This window comes from Malania oleifera, chromosome 10 (assembly GCF_029873635.1).
Source record: "Malania oleifera isolate guangnan ecotype guangnan chromosome 10, ASM2987363v1, whole genome shotgun sequence".
NCBI classification, from domain to species: Eukaryota; Viridiplantae; Streptophyta; class Magnoliopsida; order Santalales; family Ximeniaceae; genus Malania; species Malania oleifera.
Genome location: NC_080426.1, coordinates 70186950 through 70208941, shown reverse-complemented (window position 1 = coordinate 70208941; position 21992 = coordinate 70186950). Strand labels below are relative to the sequence as shown.

At 34.3% G+C, this 21992-nt stretch overlaps 1 protein-coding gene across 1 annotated transcript; it reads left to right on the top strand.

Annotated features, from left to right (window-relative positions):
- The first annotated feature begins 250 nt into the window (after positions 1 to 250).
- Positions 251 to 1209, top strand: LOC131166910 (uncharacterized). Its single transcript, XM_058125540.1, has one exon. The coding sequence runs from the start codon at positions 464 to 466 to the stop codon at positions 1076 to 1078; it is 615 nt and encodes a 204-aa protein (XP_057981523.1). The 5' UTR covers positions 251 to 463; the 3' UTR covers positions 1079 to 1209.
- Positions 1210 to 21992: the final 20783 nt, after the last annotated feature.

Below are 21992 nucleotides of genomic sequence, written 5' to 3'. Positions count from 1 at the left end.
CCGAAAAGTGGGCTCCATTTGATGGATCCACATGATGTTGACCGTCGATGCATTGACCGTAGGATTTTGATGATCGCCCAACTTCGTTAAATTGACGATGCTGACCGGTCCACCCAATCTTAACCCAAGCCCGGGACTCCATCAACGGTGCCTAAGAGAGGAACATCATCTTCCGTGGTCCTGACAATCATGGAAGCGAGAAGGGTGGGATCCATGCCGCAAAATAAAAACATAAGACCACGGGCTTAGGATGAGATTGCAAAAGGAAAGACCGAAAGAAAAGGATACTTCTGTCGGCTGTATCAGTACGTATATGCACTCGACGAAACCCTGAAGAAACCTCGCGCCGACGTCAATTGTTGAATCTCCTTGCTCTGTCGTCCATCCTCTTCCTTTAAAGCTTATGAAGAAAAACATCAAGAAGAAGCAGGTAAAAATTTCAATTTTGAGGAATTAGTTGATCATGGGGAACTGCGTGTTCAAAGGGTTTGAAGAGGGGGAAGAAGTGATCAAGGTAATAACAGCCAACGGCGGGGTGATGGAGCTGTACGCACCGGTCAATGCAGAGTGCATCACCAACGAATTCCCCGGCCACGGCATCTTCCGGAGCCCTAACGTCTCCTCGGATCCTCTCCTCCACAGCGAGGAGCTTCTGGGAGGGGAGTCGTACTACCTGCTCCCTCTCGGCGGGTGCGGGAAGAAAGGAAACACGGGCGAAGGAGACGCCATAAGAGTGATCAACGGGCTAGACGGGAGGAATACGACGTCTACTTCCGTGGAGGGTACAACGGCGCCGTATCGCATGTCATTCGATAACCAAGGGGCGATGAAGCGATCGGCCCCGGAGGTGTTTCCGAGGTACAATAGCAGCGGAGTGTGGAAAGTGAAGCTGGTGATAAGCCCACAGCAGTTGTCGGAGATATTGTCGCAGGAGGCTCGCACGGAGGCGCTGATTGAGAGCGTGAGGACTGTGGCCAAGTGCGGGAACAGCGCGCCGTCGACGGCCGCTAATTCCGACCAGTGGAGCCTTTCCGGCAGTTGGAAGGCCTCGTCGGAGAAGTATGGCCCCGATGACTAATTACTCCTAGAATAAATGTAGTAAAGTTATCTAGTATCTGTATTTTGTTCATTATAATTAATTGTTGCTGAACTGTTCATTGATTTGCCAAAAGAAAAAAAAAAAAAAAAACCAGCAATTCCTTTAGTTAATTGTTGTTGACCTGTGCATTGATTTATCCCCCAAAAAAAGGGCAAAAAAAAAAAAAAAAAAAACATAGCAGTGTAGATGTGTGGTGAACTGTTTGTAAGCTACATTTGAAAGTAAGGGTTTGAGGCCTTTATTTAAATTGAAACAAAATTTAACATAATTTTATATTAGATTTTGATTAAATTTACATAAATTCAAATCAAAATAGAAAAAAAAATAAACAAAAAAACTCACTTTAAACTTTTCTTTTTTGTTTCTTTTTTAAAAAAAGCATTAATTAAATCTTCTCTGCTAAAAATTTTGTCTTAGTGTTTGCACCATCAAGTTAATTGTTGGTTTCTATCTAATTAATATTATGTTGTACATATGTGCATCCCATTTTTATTTTTGGGTTGGTTAAAGAGGGATTAGAAGGTTCAAATTATAATAATATATATTGGCTGTTAACTTTTGAGATGGTTAATATTTTATATTTGAGAGGTAAAAAAAAAAACATCAAATGTATCAATAAGCTTACGCATAATGACAGAAAATATTGTAAGTGCATTAGAAAAAATAATACAATTTTAAACTTTATAAGTTGTGGTCTCAATCGTAGTTAAATGGTTAGAGATTCGAGTTTTGAGAGTTATAACTTATCATTTGAGATAATACCTTAATATTTAAGTGAATAAGATTAAAGGGATAGATTCTTTGTTATGACAGATTATTCAAGTATACAAAGGATATCGAACACCCTTATTCAAAAAAAAAAAAAAGTTTTGGTTATGTGTTTCAACACTATTTCAAGATCATTCTTTTGTATTATTTTGAAGTGTCTTCACCATGTAATATTGCATATCTATCTCAGGAAGGCTCCACTAGATTTGATATTTTCAATATATTTAAGGGATGCACAAGAACGAAAGATCAAATGAAGTAGATTACTATTGGTAAATCAAGGAATCTTTAAAAGCAAAACATAACATATAAAACTCATTGGATAATAAAGCACACTTAAATGACTAACCAAATATAGTTCATATGTGAATTAACTTTCCATTTGTTATTCATGGATACTTCAATCTTTCTTTAAGCAATCTATGATATGGAAGGGCTAATCTCTATCATCAAGGTAAATTCAAAATTGATTAGAATTCTTAAAAATCCTCTTTCATTTTCTTGTTGGGTGACCTTAAGCTTGGATTTTGAAACATTGTAAAAAGAAATGATTTTAAAACACAAGTGTATTGATAATTTGAAGAATATAAATAAATAAACAATTTACTATCACTATTATGATATAGTTGAAAATCCAAATGTGAGATTCCACCATCGATAGAATAAAAATGAAACAAAACAAAAGAATTCCAATAAGAATTTTATAAAAAGGATTTTAAAGAGAAACAAGTTTTTTATTTGGAATTGAATAAAGCATTTTGTTAAATCTAAAACTCCTCCTCATATATTCTAACTTGCAAGAATGATTGTTAAAATTCCTGACAATCCTTCGCATGTCCCATCATTAACAAAGTTAAGAATTCAAAAGTAGCAAGTTAAAAGGGTAGCCTGATACACAAAGCTCCCATGCATGCAGGGTTCAAGGAAGGGGCAGACCGCAATGGGTCCCATTCAATTCAAAATTAACAAGTACAAACACTAAAAGAAAAACTACTTTCAATGATGTTGGTCAGACATTGTGCACTAGTTATTGCATTGACCAGTGAGACCTCCTATTTCACGATATTGCGAAGTAATTTTAACAATACATGCACACTACAAAAAAAAAAAACTTTAGTGATGGTATAAAACCATCACTATTAATTATTAGTGACGACTTAGTGACGCTTACAAATAGTTACTATAACGGCCGTCTTAGCTTACTATTAGTGGCAATTTTGGAAATCGTCACTAATAATGGACTATCAGTGACAGAGTCGGACCGTCATTAAAAGTGTAATGCTGTCACTATAACTGACACTATTTTGGGTTGAAAATTGTCATAAAAAAGCCAACTATTAGTGATAGTTTCTAAATTGTCACTATTGTTAAATTTTAGTAACGATTTCTAAAGCGTCACTACTGTTAACTTTTAATGACATTCTAGAACTGTCACTACCAGCCTACTTTTAGTGACGGTTAGAAACCATCACTATTGACCCACTTTTAGTGACGTTTCTAGAGCCATCAGTACTACTAACGAACTTTTAAAGATGGTTTGAGAACCGTCACTAAAAGTTTCTAATAATTTAATTTTTTTTTTAAAATCACGCATTCTTATGAGAATTCTGTAATTAAATTTCGTCGCACGTCATATTGAACCATAATTATAGATTAATTTCTATAATTGTTAAGAAAATAAAAATATATATACATAAAAAATGTTAGAATGTACATAAATATCATATATACATGGTCTGCCACATAACAAAAAATTAAAAAAATACCATAATTCATTATCATCGTCGTCGTCATCATCCTCATCATCATTTAACATATCGCAGACCCTACAAAATAATAATTATACAAAAAATTAATATAAAATTTTTGAATACTATAAGTACAAATGATTTGATAGTAAGAATGATTATACAATAATTAAATAATAAATGATACTAAAAGTTAAAGTGTAAACCCAAGAGGGGGGTGAATTGGGTATTTTAAAATTTATGTGTGGAAACTTAATTAATTTTAAAACTTGTTTAACACATGCTCTAAATATTTTAATCGCCACGAAAATCTATTCAGCAAACAACTATACCAATCAACCATCCTTAGTATGAAACCAAATCACAAGATTAACAATATTCTTAGTAGATTAATGTTAAAAACAATATGTTCAACTATACAAATATTTATTCTAGTGTTATAATAATTAATTAGGCAATGTAGTTCAATTCCAGTAGATTAAATCAAAGTGGAAATCCATAGCTACAACAGATTTTGATTAACAAGATTATTGAAATCATCCAAGGTATCCACAAATCAAATGAATTCATTCACATCATTCCCAAATCAAACAAAATCATTCACAATAGATAAAATCAATGTATATGTGCTTGAAAATAAAGAGATAAGGGGAATGAATGACACCGAGATTTTTTACAAGGTTCAACAACATGCCTATGTCATTGCCTCAAGCAACCCGCTGTGAGGATTTTACTAAAACTCTCCATTCGGTAGGTGGAGCACCTCTCTCCGTTCAATGGGTGGAGCAATTCTCTCCTTTCAGTTGGTGGAACACCTCTAAAGCAAGAACACGCTCTTGCTTGTCATCAATTCACGCATGAATCATTCATTTACAAGTAAATCAGTAGCAGATTTTCCTACAATAATGAAACTCACACAAAGAGCTTATTTGTACACTTTAAAATCACTCTAATACTCTAAAGATAAATTTGCTATGAAGCTTTAGAGATTTCTAGGTTTTTTGGATTGAAAACTGTGAACTTGAAGTATAAAAACCAGAAAATCAATTCAGAAAAAGATGAACAGCGCACAACAGCTTTTCAAAAATGAAATTAATACGTTTTCAAGCTATTAGGTTGCCCTTAACATGACTAAGGGTACCTTTATATAGTTAGGTTTGAAATCTTACTATTTGCCCATGTTGTGGAGACAATATTTTTCAAAAATGGAAAGAAATCGCGCTTTTTGCAAATTATATCGCGCACTTTGGTCCACTAAACTGGGAATTCAGTCGCCCAAACCAATTAAAAACATGAATTTCGAAACAGGCAACAACCTTTCGGTCGCCCGAACCAGCACTATTTGGGCTTTAACAATGGTAGTACTCATTCGGTCAACTAAACCATCAAGTCGGTCACCCAAACTTACTGATGCCAGACCAGGTTGTTTAGTTTCATGCATTTAGTCGACTAAGCTTGAGCTTCAGTCGCCCGAACATTCTGAAATTCAATGTTCCTTTTATTTTTTATTCCAAAGCTCATTTGTATTCTTTAAAAAAGATATTTGGACTTTGAAAAAATATTTTCCAAGTTATTAAAACAAGTCTCTAAGTCCAATTACTTATCCTAAGAGCTTCATAAACAAACATAAACTTAAGAAGTACTTACATGAGACTTATATTACAATAAACAAGAAATAAAATCTAAGTCTTCATGTCTTGAAGTTTGAACTTCATCCAAGCTCTAGTCATTCTTCATTTTTCTTCTTTTTGTCATGACTTTTAAACTTAAATGTGGTCCATTGTGCTTATAAGATATAATGCTTAAAAATATACTTGAAAACACAATTAGCTTCTGTTGACTTTTTGAGTCTGATCCCTATTTTGATTATGACAAACCCCAGCGTCTCATCTGTGTGCCAAGTATGTACATGCTTATCCTTTTGATAGCACAGATGATGTTGCAATATGGAAACCATGAAAAGTAGCTAAAAGATCATATTCCATGGCGAATTCCAGGGAGCAGAGTTTGAAGAGCCTAAAGACTTTACTATTTTGAGTTGTAATAATAATTAAGGCTTATTTGTGCATGCATTGCATTTGATTTATATTGAAGCTCTACTAAAACCATAGATTGACCATGGGAACCCTAAACTGAATAAAATCTTTTATACTTAAATATTTTCTTAAAAGGTTTGGACTATTTTTGAAATCATAATCAAGGCCCAAAATCACATTTTTATTAAGGTCAATTAATCGGCTTATCAAGCCTAGTTGACCGAAGTGGCCTCAAAGCTTAAAATGTTATTTTACATATAAAGGTCAGTTGACCGGCCCTTTATAGTTATACATATAAAGGCCAGTCAACCGGCACTTTATAGTTATACTTGGGCTAGTTGATTGATGTAGGCACAAGGCGTAATTTGCAAAGGCCGTGCAAACCGATCGCCCTTAAGCTTTGATTGCAAAGTCAACCGGACTAAAGAAATGGCACTCATATATGTGCCCAGTCGACCAACCTCTTTAATGCATAAATGGCCCAGTTGATTGGCACTGTTCATCTGGCAAACTATATTATGTGCTTGACAGACCGAAGCTTGCGGGAAATCGCCCTTTGGTCGGTCGACCGGACCTCAGGGCAAGTCAACCGAAACTCTCGGGTAGTTCAAATTTTTTAGCAATAACTGTTAGAAAAATTCAAATTAAAATATTATTTTAATGCCCAATGGTCACCTAATGGCTATATATCCAAAATGCCTATAAATACTTGCCCAATCACCTTTGAAATGGTTAGAGAATTATATTGAAAGATATTTCATTATTCCTTGATTCTTTTTTATCTTTTATACTCTCTTTCAAAAGATCAAAGCCATATTTTCCATACTCTTTCTTTTGAAAAATATTTATTTTGGAAAATCTTGGGGTTTATACAAGTTGGCTTTGAGCATTTACTCAAGTTATATATCTTGCTTGAAAAGCCTTTTGTTCTTAAGATTCTAAAGAGCAAATCATTTATCCAACTTTCTTTTTGAAAAAACACTTTCTTGGAGAAAGTTTCTTTTGCGTTCTTGAAAAAGGCTTAAGCTTGTATTTTACTTCATATGTTTAGCTTGAAAGTCTTTATTGCATTTTGTGGTTAATTTCAAAGATCTAAATCTCCTATACGCTTTGTCATTGAAAATTGTTTATGGAGATAATCTTTGAGTAAATCAAGAGTGCTTGAGCAGTATATTAACTCATATATTCTTTGCTTGAAAAGCCTATTGTATTTTGGTTTTATACAAGGTCAATATTGAGGAAAAGCTTTTTCCAAAACTCTCAGTCTTTATTTGAAAAATTATTTTGAGAGAAAAATTACATACTCTACATAGCTTTATTTGTAAATCATTTGAGAGTGCATATAGTGCTTTACATTGTACACATTAGCTTATTTTAAGAAGCATCTTGTTGTACACAAAATTCATTTTCATTTTTTTTTGTATTCCCAACGAGGGATATTGTCAGAGGAGGAAGACACCATCCTATAAGGTGTGAACAGGTTTGGCTTCGTCCAGTTAAGTGAGTTAGGGAGACTCTACTCTGTAATGAGAAATAGTTTGGCTCTACCCGGTAAGTGAGTTAGGGGGACTCCACCTTATAAGGAGAAATTTGTTTGGCTTTGCCCTGTTAAGTGGGTTAGGGAGACTCCACCCTGTAGGAAGAGTTTGTAAACGGTGTTGTTCCACCTGGTTAGGTGAGCAAGGTAGTGAATCCTCAAGCGGGTTGGCTTGAGGCGAGAACGTATGCTGGAGTGCCGAACCTCATAAAATATCGATGTCACTCTCTTACTCTCATATCTCATTTACATTTCTTCACTTTAAATTCTTGCAAGTGTATGTTTATTTATTAATTGTTATAATTACTTTGCATACACGTATCTTACCTTGTATGGGATATAGTTGGGTGAATCATTTAAATTATCCACAAAAGTTTTAAAAGTCCAATTCACCCCCCCTCTTGGGACTATACCATTTCCCTCAATTGGTATCAGAGATCCGGTTGTAATAAGCTTAACCGCATTTGCATAAAGATTACAATGACTCATAATGGTGTATTTCTATTTAATGAGGGTCAATCTTATTCAAGGCCTCCATTGTTTCGCAGTAAAAATTATAATGCTTGGAAACAAAAAATGACTATTTTTATTCGAACCATTGATTGGAGGGCTTGGAAAGTTATTGATTAAGGGAACTATATTCCAATGAAAATTGTTCAAAATGTAGAGTTTCCCAAGATAGGAAGTGAAATAAATGAGCATGATTGTAACTTATTGCAAATTAATTCTAGTGCTATGAACATGCTTTACTATGCCTTAGACGCTAACACTCTTAAAGAGATGATAAATTGTGAAAATGCTAAGGCTATTTGGGAGGAACTCGAAAAGAAATATGGAGAGACCAAGGAAAAGGAGTCTACTACTCCAAAGGCTTCAAATTGAAACATCCGAAAAGAAGAAGATCATTGCTTAATTGCCTTGACTAACGAAGAGGTACATTCCTCTCCTTTTTTCTTTTTCTTTTTTTTTTGTTTTTTTTCATACACTAATGATTCGTGCAATGATTCAAGTGCTAAATATTTTGATATTTTCAATAGTGAATCATGTGATAGTTTTAGTAATGAATGCATGCCAATGTATGATGAACTTCAAAAAGAATATGTTAAAACTCATATGTTTCTTGTTAAAACACATAAACGATATACAAATTTGAAAAACAATAATGAGGCATCATTGAAAGACTTAGAAACTAAAATTCTTGTTGTAAAGGAAAAAGATTTGAAAATCATGAGATTAGACAACAAGAATGTAATGTTTGAAAAAGAGCTGAAAGATTTAAGATCCCATATTTCCATAGAAAATGAAAAGGATCTTAAATTTTCTAAATTAGAGTGTAAAGCAAACACAATGACAAAAGAGTTCATAAAACTACAAGCTGTTTGCAAGGGCCTAAAAGACTTGAAAAATCTAGGCTTAGAAAGAAAGATAGAGGACTAAGAAAAGATCATCTATAAATTCACTAAGGGCCAAGAAAATTTTGAAAAACTATTATGCTCAAAGAAGAAGACCTTAGACAAGGAGGGTATAGGTTACAGTGGTATTTGTTGTCCTAAACATGGATTTTCAATCTTGTTTTGATGATAAAAATAAAAGATAATTTAATATGTGTTGGTTAAGTGGTGATGTTTCAGAAAAGACAAAAGAAAAGCAATGGAAAGCTCAAGTATTCATATAGCCACATTTATATCTAGAGTGATCCAAAAGATAGCTCAAAGCAACACCAACATGAGCAAAATATGTGGAAACTTAAAGCTGATTCAAAGCTCAAGTCAAAAGGAACTTAAAGCAAAATACAATGAAAGGCTTGAAGAGTAGAGTATTAGGCTTTAAGGACAAAATTGTAAGTACATCATGTTTGAATATCTTATGAAATAATTTGAAGCTCTTTTAGAGGTAATTATGGACTTAGAGACCTTATTTAAAACTTTGAAAAATGTTTTATGAGAAATCAAAGTAAGAGAGCAAAAATGATTTTTGAAAACTAAAATGAAAAATCTGTGTTGACCTTATAGGTCATATCCTGTTTTGATTATGACAAATACTCTAGCATTTAATGGTTGATGAGTTTGTGTGCAGGATCAATTGGAAGTTTCATATGGTGCACGCATATGGACTTAAAAGAAACTGAAGACCCAAAGTGTTTATTTTGTACTTTATATTTCATATTATTCAGGGTCTGTAATATTAATTATGATCTGTAATAATTAATGCATTGCATGCATGATAGGACAGATAAGCTCAATGACCATAGTTTGACCATAAGGAACCATAGGACCCTTGGGTTACGTAAGATTTTTTGGACTTAATGCTTAAAGCCATAGATTGAATTTAGGTCACCAAAATATTGCATGAAAAGTCCCCTATAATCTTAGAATTAATTATCATGTCAATAAGGACAACCTTATAAAGAAAATAGGATCGAAATGCACAAAAAAGGCATGTACGGTTGACCAAACCCTAATACTCAGGGCCCTTCGGTTGACCGAACCTAAAATTAGCTGCAATGCTTTGGTTGACCAAACTGACACGTGGGAGGTCCCAATGGATTGGTTGACCAAACCTCCATATTCAAAATGACTTGGTCGACCGAAATCTATGAAGTTCGGTCAACCGAACTATGTCTAGTCGACCAAACCTTGGAGGTTCAAAAATCGCCTTATGATTGGTTGACCAAACTCATAGTTCAAAATCTCCCTGGTCGATTGAACTGAGCACCATGGTCGACCGAACCATCAAGATGGTCGACTGACCCTCTCGGGTTGCTTGGATTTTACCGAGGCTAAAACACTGTTATTTTTTATGAACCTCATTTAAACTTTTCCAAAAATTCCAGATAGCTCCCAAATGGTTATAATTTTAGGGGTGTTTATATATACCTCCTCATTTGCAAAGATTAGTAGGAGATTAGCAAACATAATTAGCAAATACTCTTTGAATTTCAAAAAGCTTATTTCTCATATTCAAGCTTCATACTACCATTCTTAGTCATTCATATTGCAAATACCACTTAGTAAGAGTGCTATTGTGTTCATCTCATTAAGCTTACACTCTCATCTGCTTGAGTTGATTGAGATTATTTTATTTTGAGAGTAAGCATTAAAGTTTTTCTAGGAGACTTCATTTATAAGTCTTCTATAGGAAAACTTCTTTGAGCTTGTGAGTTTTGCATATTCATGGCAATACTCAAGAGTTCTTATTGTGTTTTGTTTATGAAATAATATTTTACAAATCAATTTCAAATATCTTTTGTGGTTTATTTTGAGAAAAATATTTTTTGAAAATATTTGAAGTGTGCTTGAAAATCTTGGTTATTGCACTTTGTGATTAGCATTATCATTTGACACAAAGATCCTACCACATACACTCTCACGTACTAATTGCAATATTAGCATTTTTTTTAGAGTAGACATTAACACTACATTGATCTTATTATACCTTATCATTCGGTAGTGTGTTGATTATATTGGTGCAAATCTGTTTGATTGAGAAGCATATAGTTTTGTACACAAGTTTTATTGTAAATCTGTTGTATTCCAGGCGTGGCCTGAGGGGGCGGTAATCCATCCCGAAAGGATTGGTTGTAAAAGGTAGAGGTCAGCCCTATGTTAATTTGACCTGGTTATAAAGGTTGAGGTTAGCCCTGTGCTAATTGACCTGGTTGTATTTGGGTGCTGCTCCACTCGTTAAGTGAGCCCATAGTGTAATCCTTGTGTTGGCGAGCCAAGGCAGGGACGTAGGCAGTTTTTCAAACCTCGATAACATTTTTGGTGTTGTCTCTATTTACTACTTTATTGTGCATGCTTAATTAAATCTATTGCGCAGTTTAATTTCCGCTGAATGTATATACTGATTTATTTTATACCCACTAGATTGACCTTAGGCTTGTGTAATACTGATGCAACTGGATTAACCTAAGGAATTAATTTTTAAAATACCAATTCACCCCCCTTTTGGGATAGCACCAAAGCTAACAATCCGAACTTGGTCTACCCAAACGACTGAGGTGCACCCTCAGAAGAATGAAGATGTACCTCAGAAGACTAAAGTTTTATTTCAGTTTACTGAAGAATTTCTTTAGAAGACTGAAGAATTAGTTCAGTTTACTGAAGATTTTTCTGAAAGAATATAGAAGAGGCAGTACACCCTCAGAAGACTGAACCCTCAGTTCAGTCGTATGATCTAGGACTTCAGAAGACTGAACCTTCAGTTTAGTCGTCTGACCCTATGTCTAGTTCAAATTTTTTAGTGTGTTAAGGAACATTAGAAGACTGAACCCAATACTTCAGTCATCTGAACACTATTAATGGTTAGAAATTTTAAATGTTTTAAATTTCAAATAATGGTTTCTTGTGCCCCAAATTTTCTAAAAACTTGAAAGACACTCCAAGTAATCTTGGGCAACACAAAATCACTTTTAGAAGCCTATAAATATATTGTTTTGCAAATCAAATCAGACGAAGAATGGAAAAATCTACTGAAAACCATCTTGTTATCAGAGCTCTCTCTTGCTCAAATCCTTGCTCAATTGAATTTCTAAATCTCTATATTACTGATTACCATTATCTGAGTTCCCATTGTTGATTTCTTGTCTGGAGAAGGAACTTGGTGAATTCTTACTTGAGCTTCAATCTTATTTCAATTTGATATTTTAATATTGAAGTATCTAGTGTTTGAAATTGTACTAATATGCTCGTTGTGAGAGTAGTATGCAAAAAACATTTCTTGTTTCTTGTAGTTCTTGGACGATTCTAGGTTGTTGGATCGTTGACTGAGTGTGAGGTATCACTCGGAGAGGCATTGCTCTAGTCTAGTGAAGGAGTAGCTAAGTGTGGGGAATCACTTGTAACGGTTTGCTCTGCCCAGAAAGGAGTGTAATAGTGGAATCCTTTGGTGGTATTGGAAAAAGGTGAGGACGTAAGCTGGGGATAAGCCGAACCTCGTAAAAATTTCGGTGTTTCTCTTTCCCTACTCTTTATTTTCAGCATCTATATACTTTGCTATGTGTGAATCAAAGTGCAGGTAGCTGAAGTTAAGAACTGAGATTAACAAGAAGACTCTTAATAAAAGAAAGTAGGTTTTGATTAAACGTTTGCTGAAACCTAAAAAGGGAGTATGTTGTTTAATCATTCCTGGAAATCTTTGTTAAGAGAGTGTAAACAATTTCATTCAATACAGGGCAACAATCAAAGCAGAAATTGCCAAAAGGCTGCATATTTTATCTTAGTTTGGCATCTTTGATTGTTTACTTTAAGTTATTGATTGGTTGAGTTTTTTGTTTACTTGAGTATTTTTTTGTGGATTGATTAAGTGATTAAAATTTTTTTTCTGTGTGTTTGTTAAAGTAACAAGTAGTTAATAATTCTTGAAAAGAATTAAAAGAAAATTTTGAATAACCCAATTCATCCCCCCTCTTGGGACTACACCTCAACTTTCAATTGATATCAGAACGGGTTGTAGTAAATCCTAACTAGAAGCTACATAAAGATCTATATGGTACATCTAGGAGTAGCTCCCTTTGGAGGGGGTCAATCCTCAACTAGGCCTCCCATCTTTTGTGGTTTAAATTATACATTTTGGAAACAAAGAATGAGAATATATATCCGAACCATGGATTGGAAAGCATGGATGGTTGTCACACATGGTGACTATAGTCCTACTAAAACCATAGATGGCAAAGAAGTTCCTAAAGAAGAAGAAGACTTGACCAACATTGATTACAAAATGATGCAAGTAAACTCTAGTGCCATGAATGCACTATATTTTGCCTTAGATGTTAATGAATTTAATAGGGTCATGGCATGTAAGTCAGCCAAAAAAATTTGGGACAAGCTAGAAGTAACCTATGAAGGAACTATAGATGTTAGAGATAGTAGAATCGACATGCTCACAAGCGAGTATGACGCTTTCAAGATGAATCCGGATGAAACCATAACAAATATGTACACTAGGTTCACTCACACAATAAACTCCCTCAATGCCTTAGGGAAAAATTACTCAGCTTATGAAATGATCCGAAAAATCCTTAGAGGACTTCCTCCAATATGGGAACCTAAAGCTACAGCAATTACGGAAGGAAGAAATCTCAAAAATACATCTCTAGATGAACTAATTGGATCTCTTCTCACCTATGAAATGACTATGAAAGAAAGGAACACTGAAAATAAAAATAAAAAAACCATAGCTTTTAAAGCTTCTAAAGAAAGTTCAAGTGAAGAAGATAATGAAACTAGTGAATTAGATGATGAAGAATTAACATTTATAACTAAAAGACTTGGAAAATTCTTCAAAAGAAATAAAAAATTCACTAGGAAATTCAGAGGTTCAAAAATTGAAAAAAGGTGAAACTAGTAAAAAGGAGAACAAAAATAAGACTGATCCACCTACTTTTTATCATCGTAAAAAGGCTGGACACATCAAGTCGGACTGCCCTCACCTTAAGAAAGAAAAGAAGAAGAAGAAACCAACAATGAAAGAAACATGGGATGACACGAGCTCAAGTGAATCGGAGAACGAATCCAGCGAACAAGAGATGGCAAACATGTGCTTCATGACACACAACGAAGAGGTAAACTCTTGTTACTCCTTAAAAAACTCTAGTGATGAATCGTGTAATGATTCATGTGAGAGTATGCCATCCTACAAAGAACTCCAAGTTGAATTATTTGCTCTTCATAATAGGTTTATTAAAGTATCAAAGAGGAACATAGCTTTAAAAGAACAAAATGAGAATCTTAAAAATCAGCTAGAATCCTCAAAATCTGCTAAAAAGGAAAAAAAATCTCATACTGACAAACTAATGGAGAAAATAAACACTGTCTCAAGAAATGAACAAATTACAAGAAAATAATCAAAGCAAGAAAGAGTTAGAAATAAATGACCTCAAAAGTCAAATTGAAGAAAAAGAAAAGATTATTTACAACTTTACTAGAGGAAAAGAAAACTTTGAGAAAATGGTAGGACAACAAAGAATGACTAACAATAAAGAGGTAATAGGTTACAATGCAATTACAAACAAAAGAAAGAAGAATCTATTCATGGGATACTTTGTAAAACAAACTAAACACTATGCAAGTACATCCTCCACAAACATATATGAACATACTACTTGCTACTTGTGTAAACATAAGTGACATATAATGTTTAATTGTCCACTAAAGAAGAAATATGTCAAAGTAAAGAATGAATGGAAGATAAACACTAAAACTAGACAAGATTTAAAAAGAATTAAGAAAGTTTGGATTCCAAAAGTAACAACATAAATCCTTTCTTGTAGGTTTTATTAAGGTCCACTCTATCAAAAGAAAAATGGTACTTGGATAGTGGATGTTCAAGACATATGACGGGAGATAGATCAAAGTTCACCACCCTCACTCAGAAAGATGGATGATATGTAACCTTCTGTGACAACGCAAAAGGAAAAATTGTCGGAATTGGTAAGATAGGTAAAGAATCCTCACTCACCATTGATGATGTTTTGATAGTTGATGGTCTAAAGCATATTCTTTTAAGTATTAGTCAACTTAGTGACAAAGGGTTTGACATAGTCTTTAGGAAGGACAAATGCATAATACAAAATCCTAAAATCATGAAATTTTATTCACAACATATCAAATGAACAATGTGTATTGCATAAATCTTGATAGTCTAATTTCTCAAGATGTAACTTGCTTGGATGCCATAAGTGAAAATAGTTGGCTTTGGAATAGAAGATTATGACATGTAAGCATGGACCTTCTATCTAAATTATCTAAAAAGAATTTAGTAAAAGGTTTACCTAATACAAAGTTAATCAAAGATAAAATTTGTGATGCTTGCCAACTTGGAAAACAAATCAAGGCAAGCTTTAAATAGAAGAAACACATATCAACTAGTAGACCTCTAGAACTCATACATTTGGATTTATTTGGTCCTACTAGAACTCAAAGCTTAGGGGGAAAAAAATATGCCTTCGTGATAGTTTATGACTACTCTAGATACACATGGGTATTGTTTTTGCAAACAAAGATGGAGCTTGTGATATTTTAATAAATCTATGCAAGAAACTTCAAAATGAGAAAGGTTACAATGTTTCAAACATGAGAAGTGACCAAGGAAGAGAGTTTAAAAATAAAGATGTTGAAAAATTTTGTAATGACCATGGAATAAGCCATAATTTCTTAGCACCTAGAACTCCACAACAAAATGGAGTTGTTGAAAGGGAAAATAGAACCCTTCAAGCAATGGCTAGAACTATGCTAAATGAAAATAATCTATTGACCTTATAGGTCACACTCGGTTTTGATAATGACAAATACTCTTGGTATTTAATGTATGTCAAGTTTGTGTGCAGGTTCATAATAACAAGATCATTTGATGGCACGTGAAGACTTGAATATTGAAGACCCTGAAGACTATCTTCTTATTGTAATTAATATTATTTGGATCTGTAATAGTAATATAGGTAAAGGTCTGTAATAATCTGCATTGCATGCATGTAGGAACTTATAAGCTCAAGACTTTAGAAAGACTTCAGGGATCGTCGACCAATGCAAGGTTTTTTGGCATATTTAAAAAGGCCTTAGAAAGACCCTAGGTCTTAGCACATATGCACAAATAAGTCCTCATAATCACTTATTATATCAGGGGAATTAAATTGACTGAAATGAACTTAATGGAAAAAGTTGAGAGCGTTCGGGCGACCGAATCTATGCTGTATAAAATGGCTCGGGCGACTGAATCAGTCAAAATGTTGACTTGGTGTTCAGACACCTGAACTTGATTTGGACGTGTCTTTCCCAGGCACACAAACTCATGACAAAACACTTTTCAACTACCCGGGCGATCGAATAATTACGTTCAAATTGGGCTCGGGTGACCGAAGTGGTTAGTTTGTTTAACCGAACTTGGAACCGGGCACCTAAACTTACGAATATTTGGCTACTAACTTTTATTCAGCCACCCGAGCATAATTTCAGGCGACCAAACTATTTTAAAATGAATTTTTGACTATGTCTATTCGGGCACCCGAACCTCTAGCCAGGCACCCGAACCTCGCAGGTTAAAATAATTTTTACTGATTTTTTAAATGGGGTAAACTGGGTTAATTTTCTTAATGGCTTTTGAAAAAAATTTAATTATACCCATTGTGTCCCCAACGGTCAAAAAATATTCCTTGCCTATAAATACTTGTTCATTTGTCATAATTAGTAAGGATTAGAAATTTTGACTAGGGCAAAATTCTCTCAAAATCCAAAACCCTATTTTAGCCTATACTACTCTAAAACACTCATACACATCATCCTTCTTGATCTTGCAAGTGCTGTGAGTACATTTTGTGTGCTCGTGCTTCATTTATACTTGCTAATACCCTCATTAGATTATATTGATTGTTTGATTTTTTTGAGAGTAGAAGCATCGAGTTCTTCCACTAATTTAACTTGATAAATCTTGTGTGGGAAGACTTGGAAGGTTGTGGTTCTTGCATTGTCATTGCAACTAACCTAAGCCTATACTTTTGTGTGCAAAAATCATTTTAAAATCTTGTTTTCAAACAACTCTTGTGCTTGCTACATTGAAGAAAATATTTTTGAGTTTGTTTGAATATTATTGCTAACATTTTTGAAACCCTAATATGAGATTGAGATTTAGTTTATCTGGTTTTCAAAAAATAGCTTGTTTGATATACACTCTTGTGCTTGATTAGATAAAGTCATTATTCTGAGTATTGATTGCACACATAAAGCACTAGCTTATAGTTCATACATCATTAAGGTGCATTGATTATATTGTGTGTATTGGATACATATCTGCTTTACATGAAAGCATAATCACTGTACCATTCTTATTGTGAAAAATACTGTTGTATTTCTAGGCGTGGCCTGAGGTGGCGGTAATTCATCCTGGTAAGGATTGTGTAAAGATTGGGGTCAGCCCTGTGAATTTGACCTAGGGCCTTCTCCGCCCTGCAAGAAGATTGTATAAAGGTTGATGTTAGCCATGTATTAATTGACCTGGTTGTAATCGGTGCTGCTCCACCCGTTAAGTGAGCATTAGTGGAATCCTCGGGCTTGGGAGCTAGAGGCGGGGATGTAGGCACAGTTGGCCGAACCCCGATAACATATCTTGTGTGCATTGTTTATCTTTCTGCAATTTACATTCCTACACATATATGTTATAGTTGGAGAATGCTGCGTACGATTTTAATTTCCACACGTTATATTTATCTGCGCATTTGGAATTGCATAGACAAACCCTAGGTTGTGAATGTAATGTTGCTATTTAGGTCAAACCTAGGAAAAGGTTTTAAATTCCAATTCACCCCCCCTCTTGGGAATACACCAAATCTAACATAATCTACCTAAATAATTTTGGGCTGAAGCTGTAAATATAGCTTGTTATGTAATAAATGAGTTTTCCATTAGATCAAGCCTAAAAAAAACACTTTATGAATTATGGAAAGGAAGAAGGCCTAACATAGCATACTTCCATGATTTTGGATGTAAATGTTTTGTTCTTAATAACAAAGATGACTTAAGGAATTTTGATGCCAAGTCGGATGAAGGAATTTTCCTAAGATATGCTACAAATAGTAAGGCTTATAGGATCTATAACAAAAGAACACTAACTATCATTGAATCAATTCATGTAAACTTTGATGAATCAAATCCTTTCGCAAAAGAAATCAAGAATGAAGAAAAATATGATATTTTACAAAAAGAGGATGATCTAGAAATCAAAGAAGAAAAAGACAAAAACAATGAAGAAACTTCAAAAGATAACCCTATAGAAAATCTTGAATTACCAAGAGAATGGAAGTATGTAAGAAATCACCCTCAAGATCAAATTATAGGAGAACCTTCTAGAGGAGTAACCACTAGATCATCATTAAAGAATCTATGCAATCATTATGCCTTCTTATCTCAAGATGAATCTAAAAATGTTGAAGCTCTAAATGATGACTTTTGGATAATTTCTATGCAAGAGGAGTTACATCAATTCGAAAGAAGCAAAGTATGGCAATTAGTCCCCAAACCAGAAAATCATTCTATCATCGGAACTAAATGGGTATTTAGAAACAAAAAGGATGAAAATGGTATAGTAGTTAGAAACAAAACTAGATTTATAGCTAAAGGATATAACCAAGAAGAAGGGATAGATTACGATGAGACTTTTTCCCCCGTAGCTAGAATGGAAGCAATAAGAATGCTTTTAGCTTATGCATCGTATAAATATTTTAAATTATACCAAATGGATGTTGAAAGTGCCTTCTTAAATGGTTATATTAATGAAGAAGTATATGTAGAACAACCCCCCGGATTCGAAGACATAAAAAATCCTGATTATGTGTTTAGATTAACTAAGCCTTTATATGGGTTAAAACAATCCTTTAGGGCTTGGTATGAAAGACTTAGTGGGTTTTGAATAGAAAAGGGGTTTTCAAGAGGAAAATTTGATAGTACTTTGTTCATCAAAATTAAGAAAGATGATATGCAATTAATTCAAATTTATGTAGATGTTATAATATTTTGTGCGACTAATGATAATCTAAGTAAGGAATTTGCAAAAAGTATGCAAGAAGAATTTGAAATGAGCATAATAGGGAATTAAACTATTTCCTTAGACTACAAATTAAACAAGCAAAGAATGAAACTTTTATAAGTCAATCAAAATACATAAAATATATGATTAAAAAATTCGATATGGAAAACAATAAACCCATTGGAATCCCCATGAGCACTTCCATTAGCCTTCATAAATATGAGAAAGGAAAACTGGTAGACATGAGGAATGATTGGAAGTTTGCTATATCTAATGGCAAGTAGGCCCGACATAATGTTTAGTGTGTATGTGTGCACGTTTCCAACCCAAAGAATCACACCAAATAGTTGTTAAGAGAAATTTAAGATACTTGATAGGAACCATGGACTTAGGTCTTTGGTATCCTAAGGACACTAGATTCAAAATGATTAGCTATTTGAATGCCGACTATGCAGGGTGTAAGATAGATAGAAAAAGTACTTATGGCACTTGTCACTTTCTAGGACGATCACTAGTCTCTTGGTTTTCTAAGAAGCAAAACTCCATAGCTCTATCCATAGCTGAAGCTGAATATCTAGCAGCTGGGAGTTGTTGTGCACAAACGCTATACTTGAAACAACAACTAAAAGACTTAGTTTAGACTATTCAACCATTCTAATCAAATGTGATAATACAAGTGTGATAAATATATCCAAAAATCCAATATCACATTCAAGAACAAAACATATTGATAAAAGACACCATTTTTTAAGAGATCATGTTCAAAAAGAAGATATATCACTTGAATTCATTAACACAAATGATCAATGGACATACATCTTTATAAAACCTCTCAATGAAGAAAGATTTATAACTATTGGAAGAGAACTTGGATTACTACATAGTAGGGAAGTGGTTTAGGAAGAATTCAGAATAATAAAAGAAAGAATTATGAAAAGTGTTCAGACTTTAGACGATTGAGCCTAAAAGCTCAGACGACTGAACACTGTAGCACTGAAGGTGCAGACGACTGAACTTGGACTTTAGTCTTCTAAGGTGCTACTGCCTGGTCAATTTTCGGTTCTGAAAATCTTCAGACGACTGAACTTGGAATTCAGTCTTCTGAAGTCGCGGGGTATAAATATTTAAACACTTTAAAACGCTACCTTCAGCCTTCTGAACCCTATTCCACCACTCATCCAAAGCTTTCTCTCTCTCTCTCTCTCTCTCTCTCTCTCTCTCTCTCTCTCTCTCTCTCTCTCTCTCTCTATCTCCTTCCATTCTCACCCAAAAAATTTTGAATCCAAGGCTTCAAACTTAAGGATAAATCATCCCTACAGATTCTAGGGTTTCTAGGAACTGAGTTTTGTTTGTTCTTGATCTCCAAACATGCCATGCACAAAAATAACAATGAACCATGGAACCTCTTTGGGAAGAGATGAGCAAAATATAGAGAGGTGGCTCATTGCACCTTAAGCAAAGCTTCGCTTCCGTGCTTCTCTTCGTTCCACCGATCCCATTCTCAGTAAAGTCTTAGATATCTCCTTCGATGAAGAATTTTCTAAAATATTTCCACTGTTTAGGGAAATTGCTTAGTTTAATTTAATAATCCATCAAGCCAAAGGCATGTTCCCAAACCTCATCAAAATTTTTTTCGCTAACATGGTTTATGGTGACGGGGCTTTGTCTACTGAGGTTCGGGGTAAGAAACTTGTCTTGAACCCTGAAATTTTGGCTCTTTTTTTAAAAATAATACCCAGAGAATTTGAGTTTCCTAGTTTCTCCCAGTCATGGATTTTGGAACAAGACTTCACCCTCAAAGCCTTGTTGCCATTGGTTATGGAAAATGAACCAGTATATTTTGGGCATCCTCCATTGTATAAACAACTTAATCTCAAAGCCCAAATCCTCAAAATCATTTCCTACAACATCATACCAAAATTTGGTTCTTTTGATCATTTATCCTACATTGAGTATTTTGTCCTTTGGTGTCTTCTTAAATGCAAGAAACTAGATTTGGTTAGTCTAATCATAAAATGGATGTGGACCAAACTAGAATTAGCTAAGTTCACTCTTCCCTATGGTGGTGCCCTAAACCTTATTTTTGCTTAGCTAAATCTCTCTATCCCTTCTAAATTATTCATCAAACATACACATTATGATATTTTCAATTCCACCACCTTGAAACAAATGGGGTATGATAAAGGTGATCAAGGTTGGTACCTCAAGGGAGGTATACCATAACGCGCACCAGCAGCGGCTCATCTTCCTCCTCCTCAAGCTCATGATCAGGGTCCTTTGGCAGATACACCTTTATGGTTTATGGATTTTCAGAATGAATTCTCCTTTTTTAGCCATGATATGAGGACTAGACCCTAGAGCCTTCAGGAGAAGGTAACTTCACTTGACCAGCACCTCACTCGAGTTAAGGAACATTAGGCTGGTTCCTCCCAAGGTGGTGATCCCATGGACACCAACTCAGCCCCTTGTAGTGATAATGATGATTCTGAGGAGGGAAGTGAGGATGATGATGAAGAAGAGGAAAGACATGAAGAAGAGGAAGGTTTTGAGGAAGAAGAGAAAGATGAGGAAGATGAAGAAGAAGATGATGGAGCTAATAGTTAGATTTTTTTTTTTACTATTTACAGTATCTTTGATATATCAAGAAACCAAATTTTAGTTCTTTTTGGATGTATTAAAACACTTAGTTTGAATGTTGACTTGCTTTTATTTTTGTAATGACTCTTTGCTGCAATGCTGACTTTTTTATGTTACCTTTGTTTCTTTTTGAATAATGACAAAGGGGGAGAGAAATTGTTAGCAAAGATGAATTGTAAGCAATGAACAAAGATGAATTGTAAGCAAAGACAAAGATGAATTTTAAGCAAATTTAAGAAAAGACAATGATGGATTGTAAGCACATAAGAATTATAAATGACAAATATGACTTTTGAGTCTTTTGAGCTAGCATGAATATTGTGCAACATATGCTTGATTGTAAATTTGAAGATGTTACAATATATTGGAAAGTGTGTACTCATGTGATCTACTTGTTTGGTGTTCATGCTCTATTTTGAACTTTACTTGATATTATTACTTTTCAAAATCATTAAAGGAATGCATATTGTAAGGGGGAGCCTTTTCTAAGGAGCCCTCCTCTTTGCTCCTTGTTTGTCATCATCAAAAAGGGGGAGATTGTTGGCCTAAATATGACTTTTCAATCTTGTTTTTATGATAACAAATAAAAGATAATTTAATATGTGTTGGTTAAGTGGTGCAGTTTTAGGAAAGATAAAAGAAAAGCAATG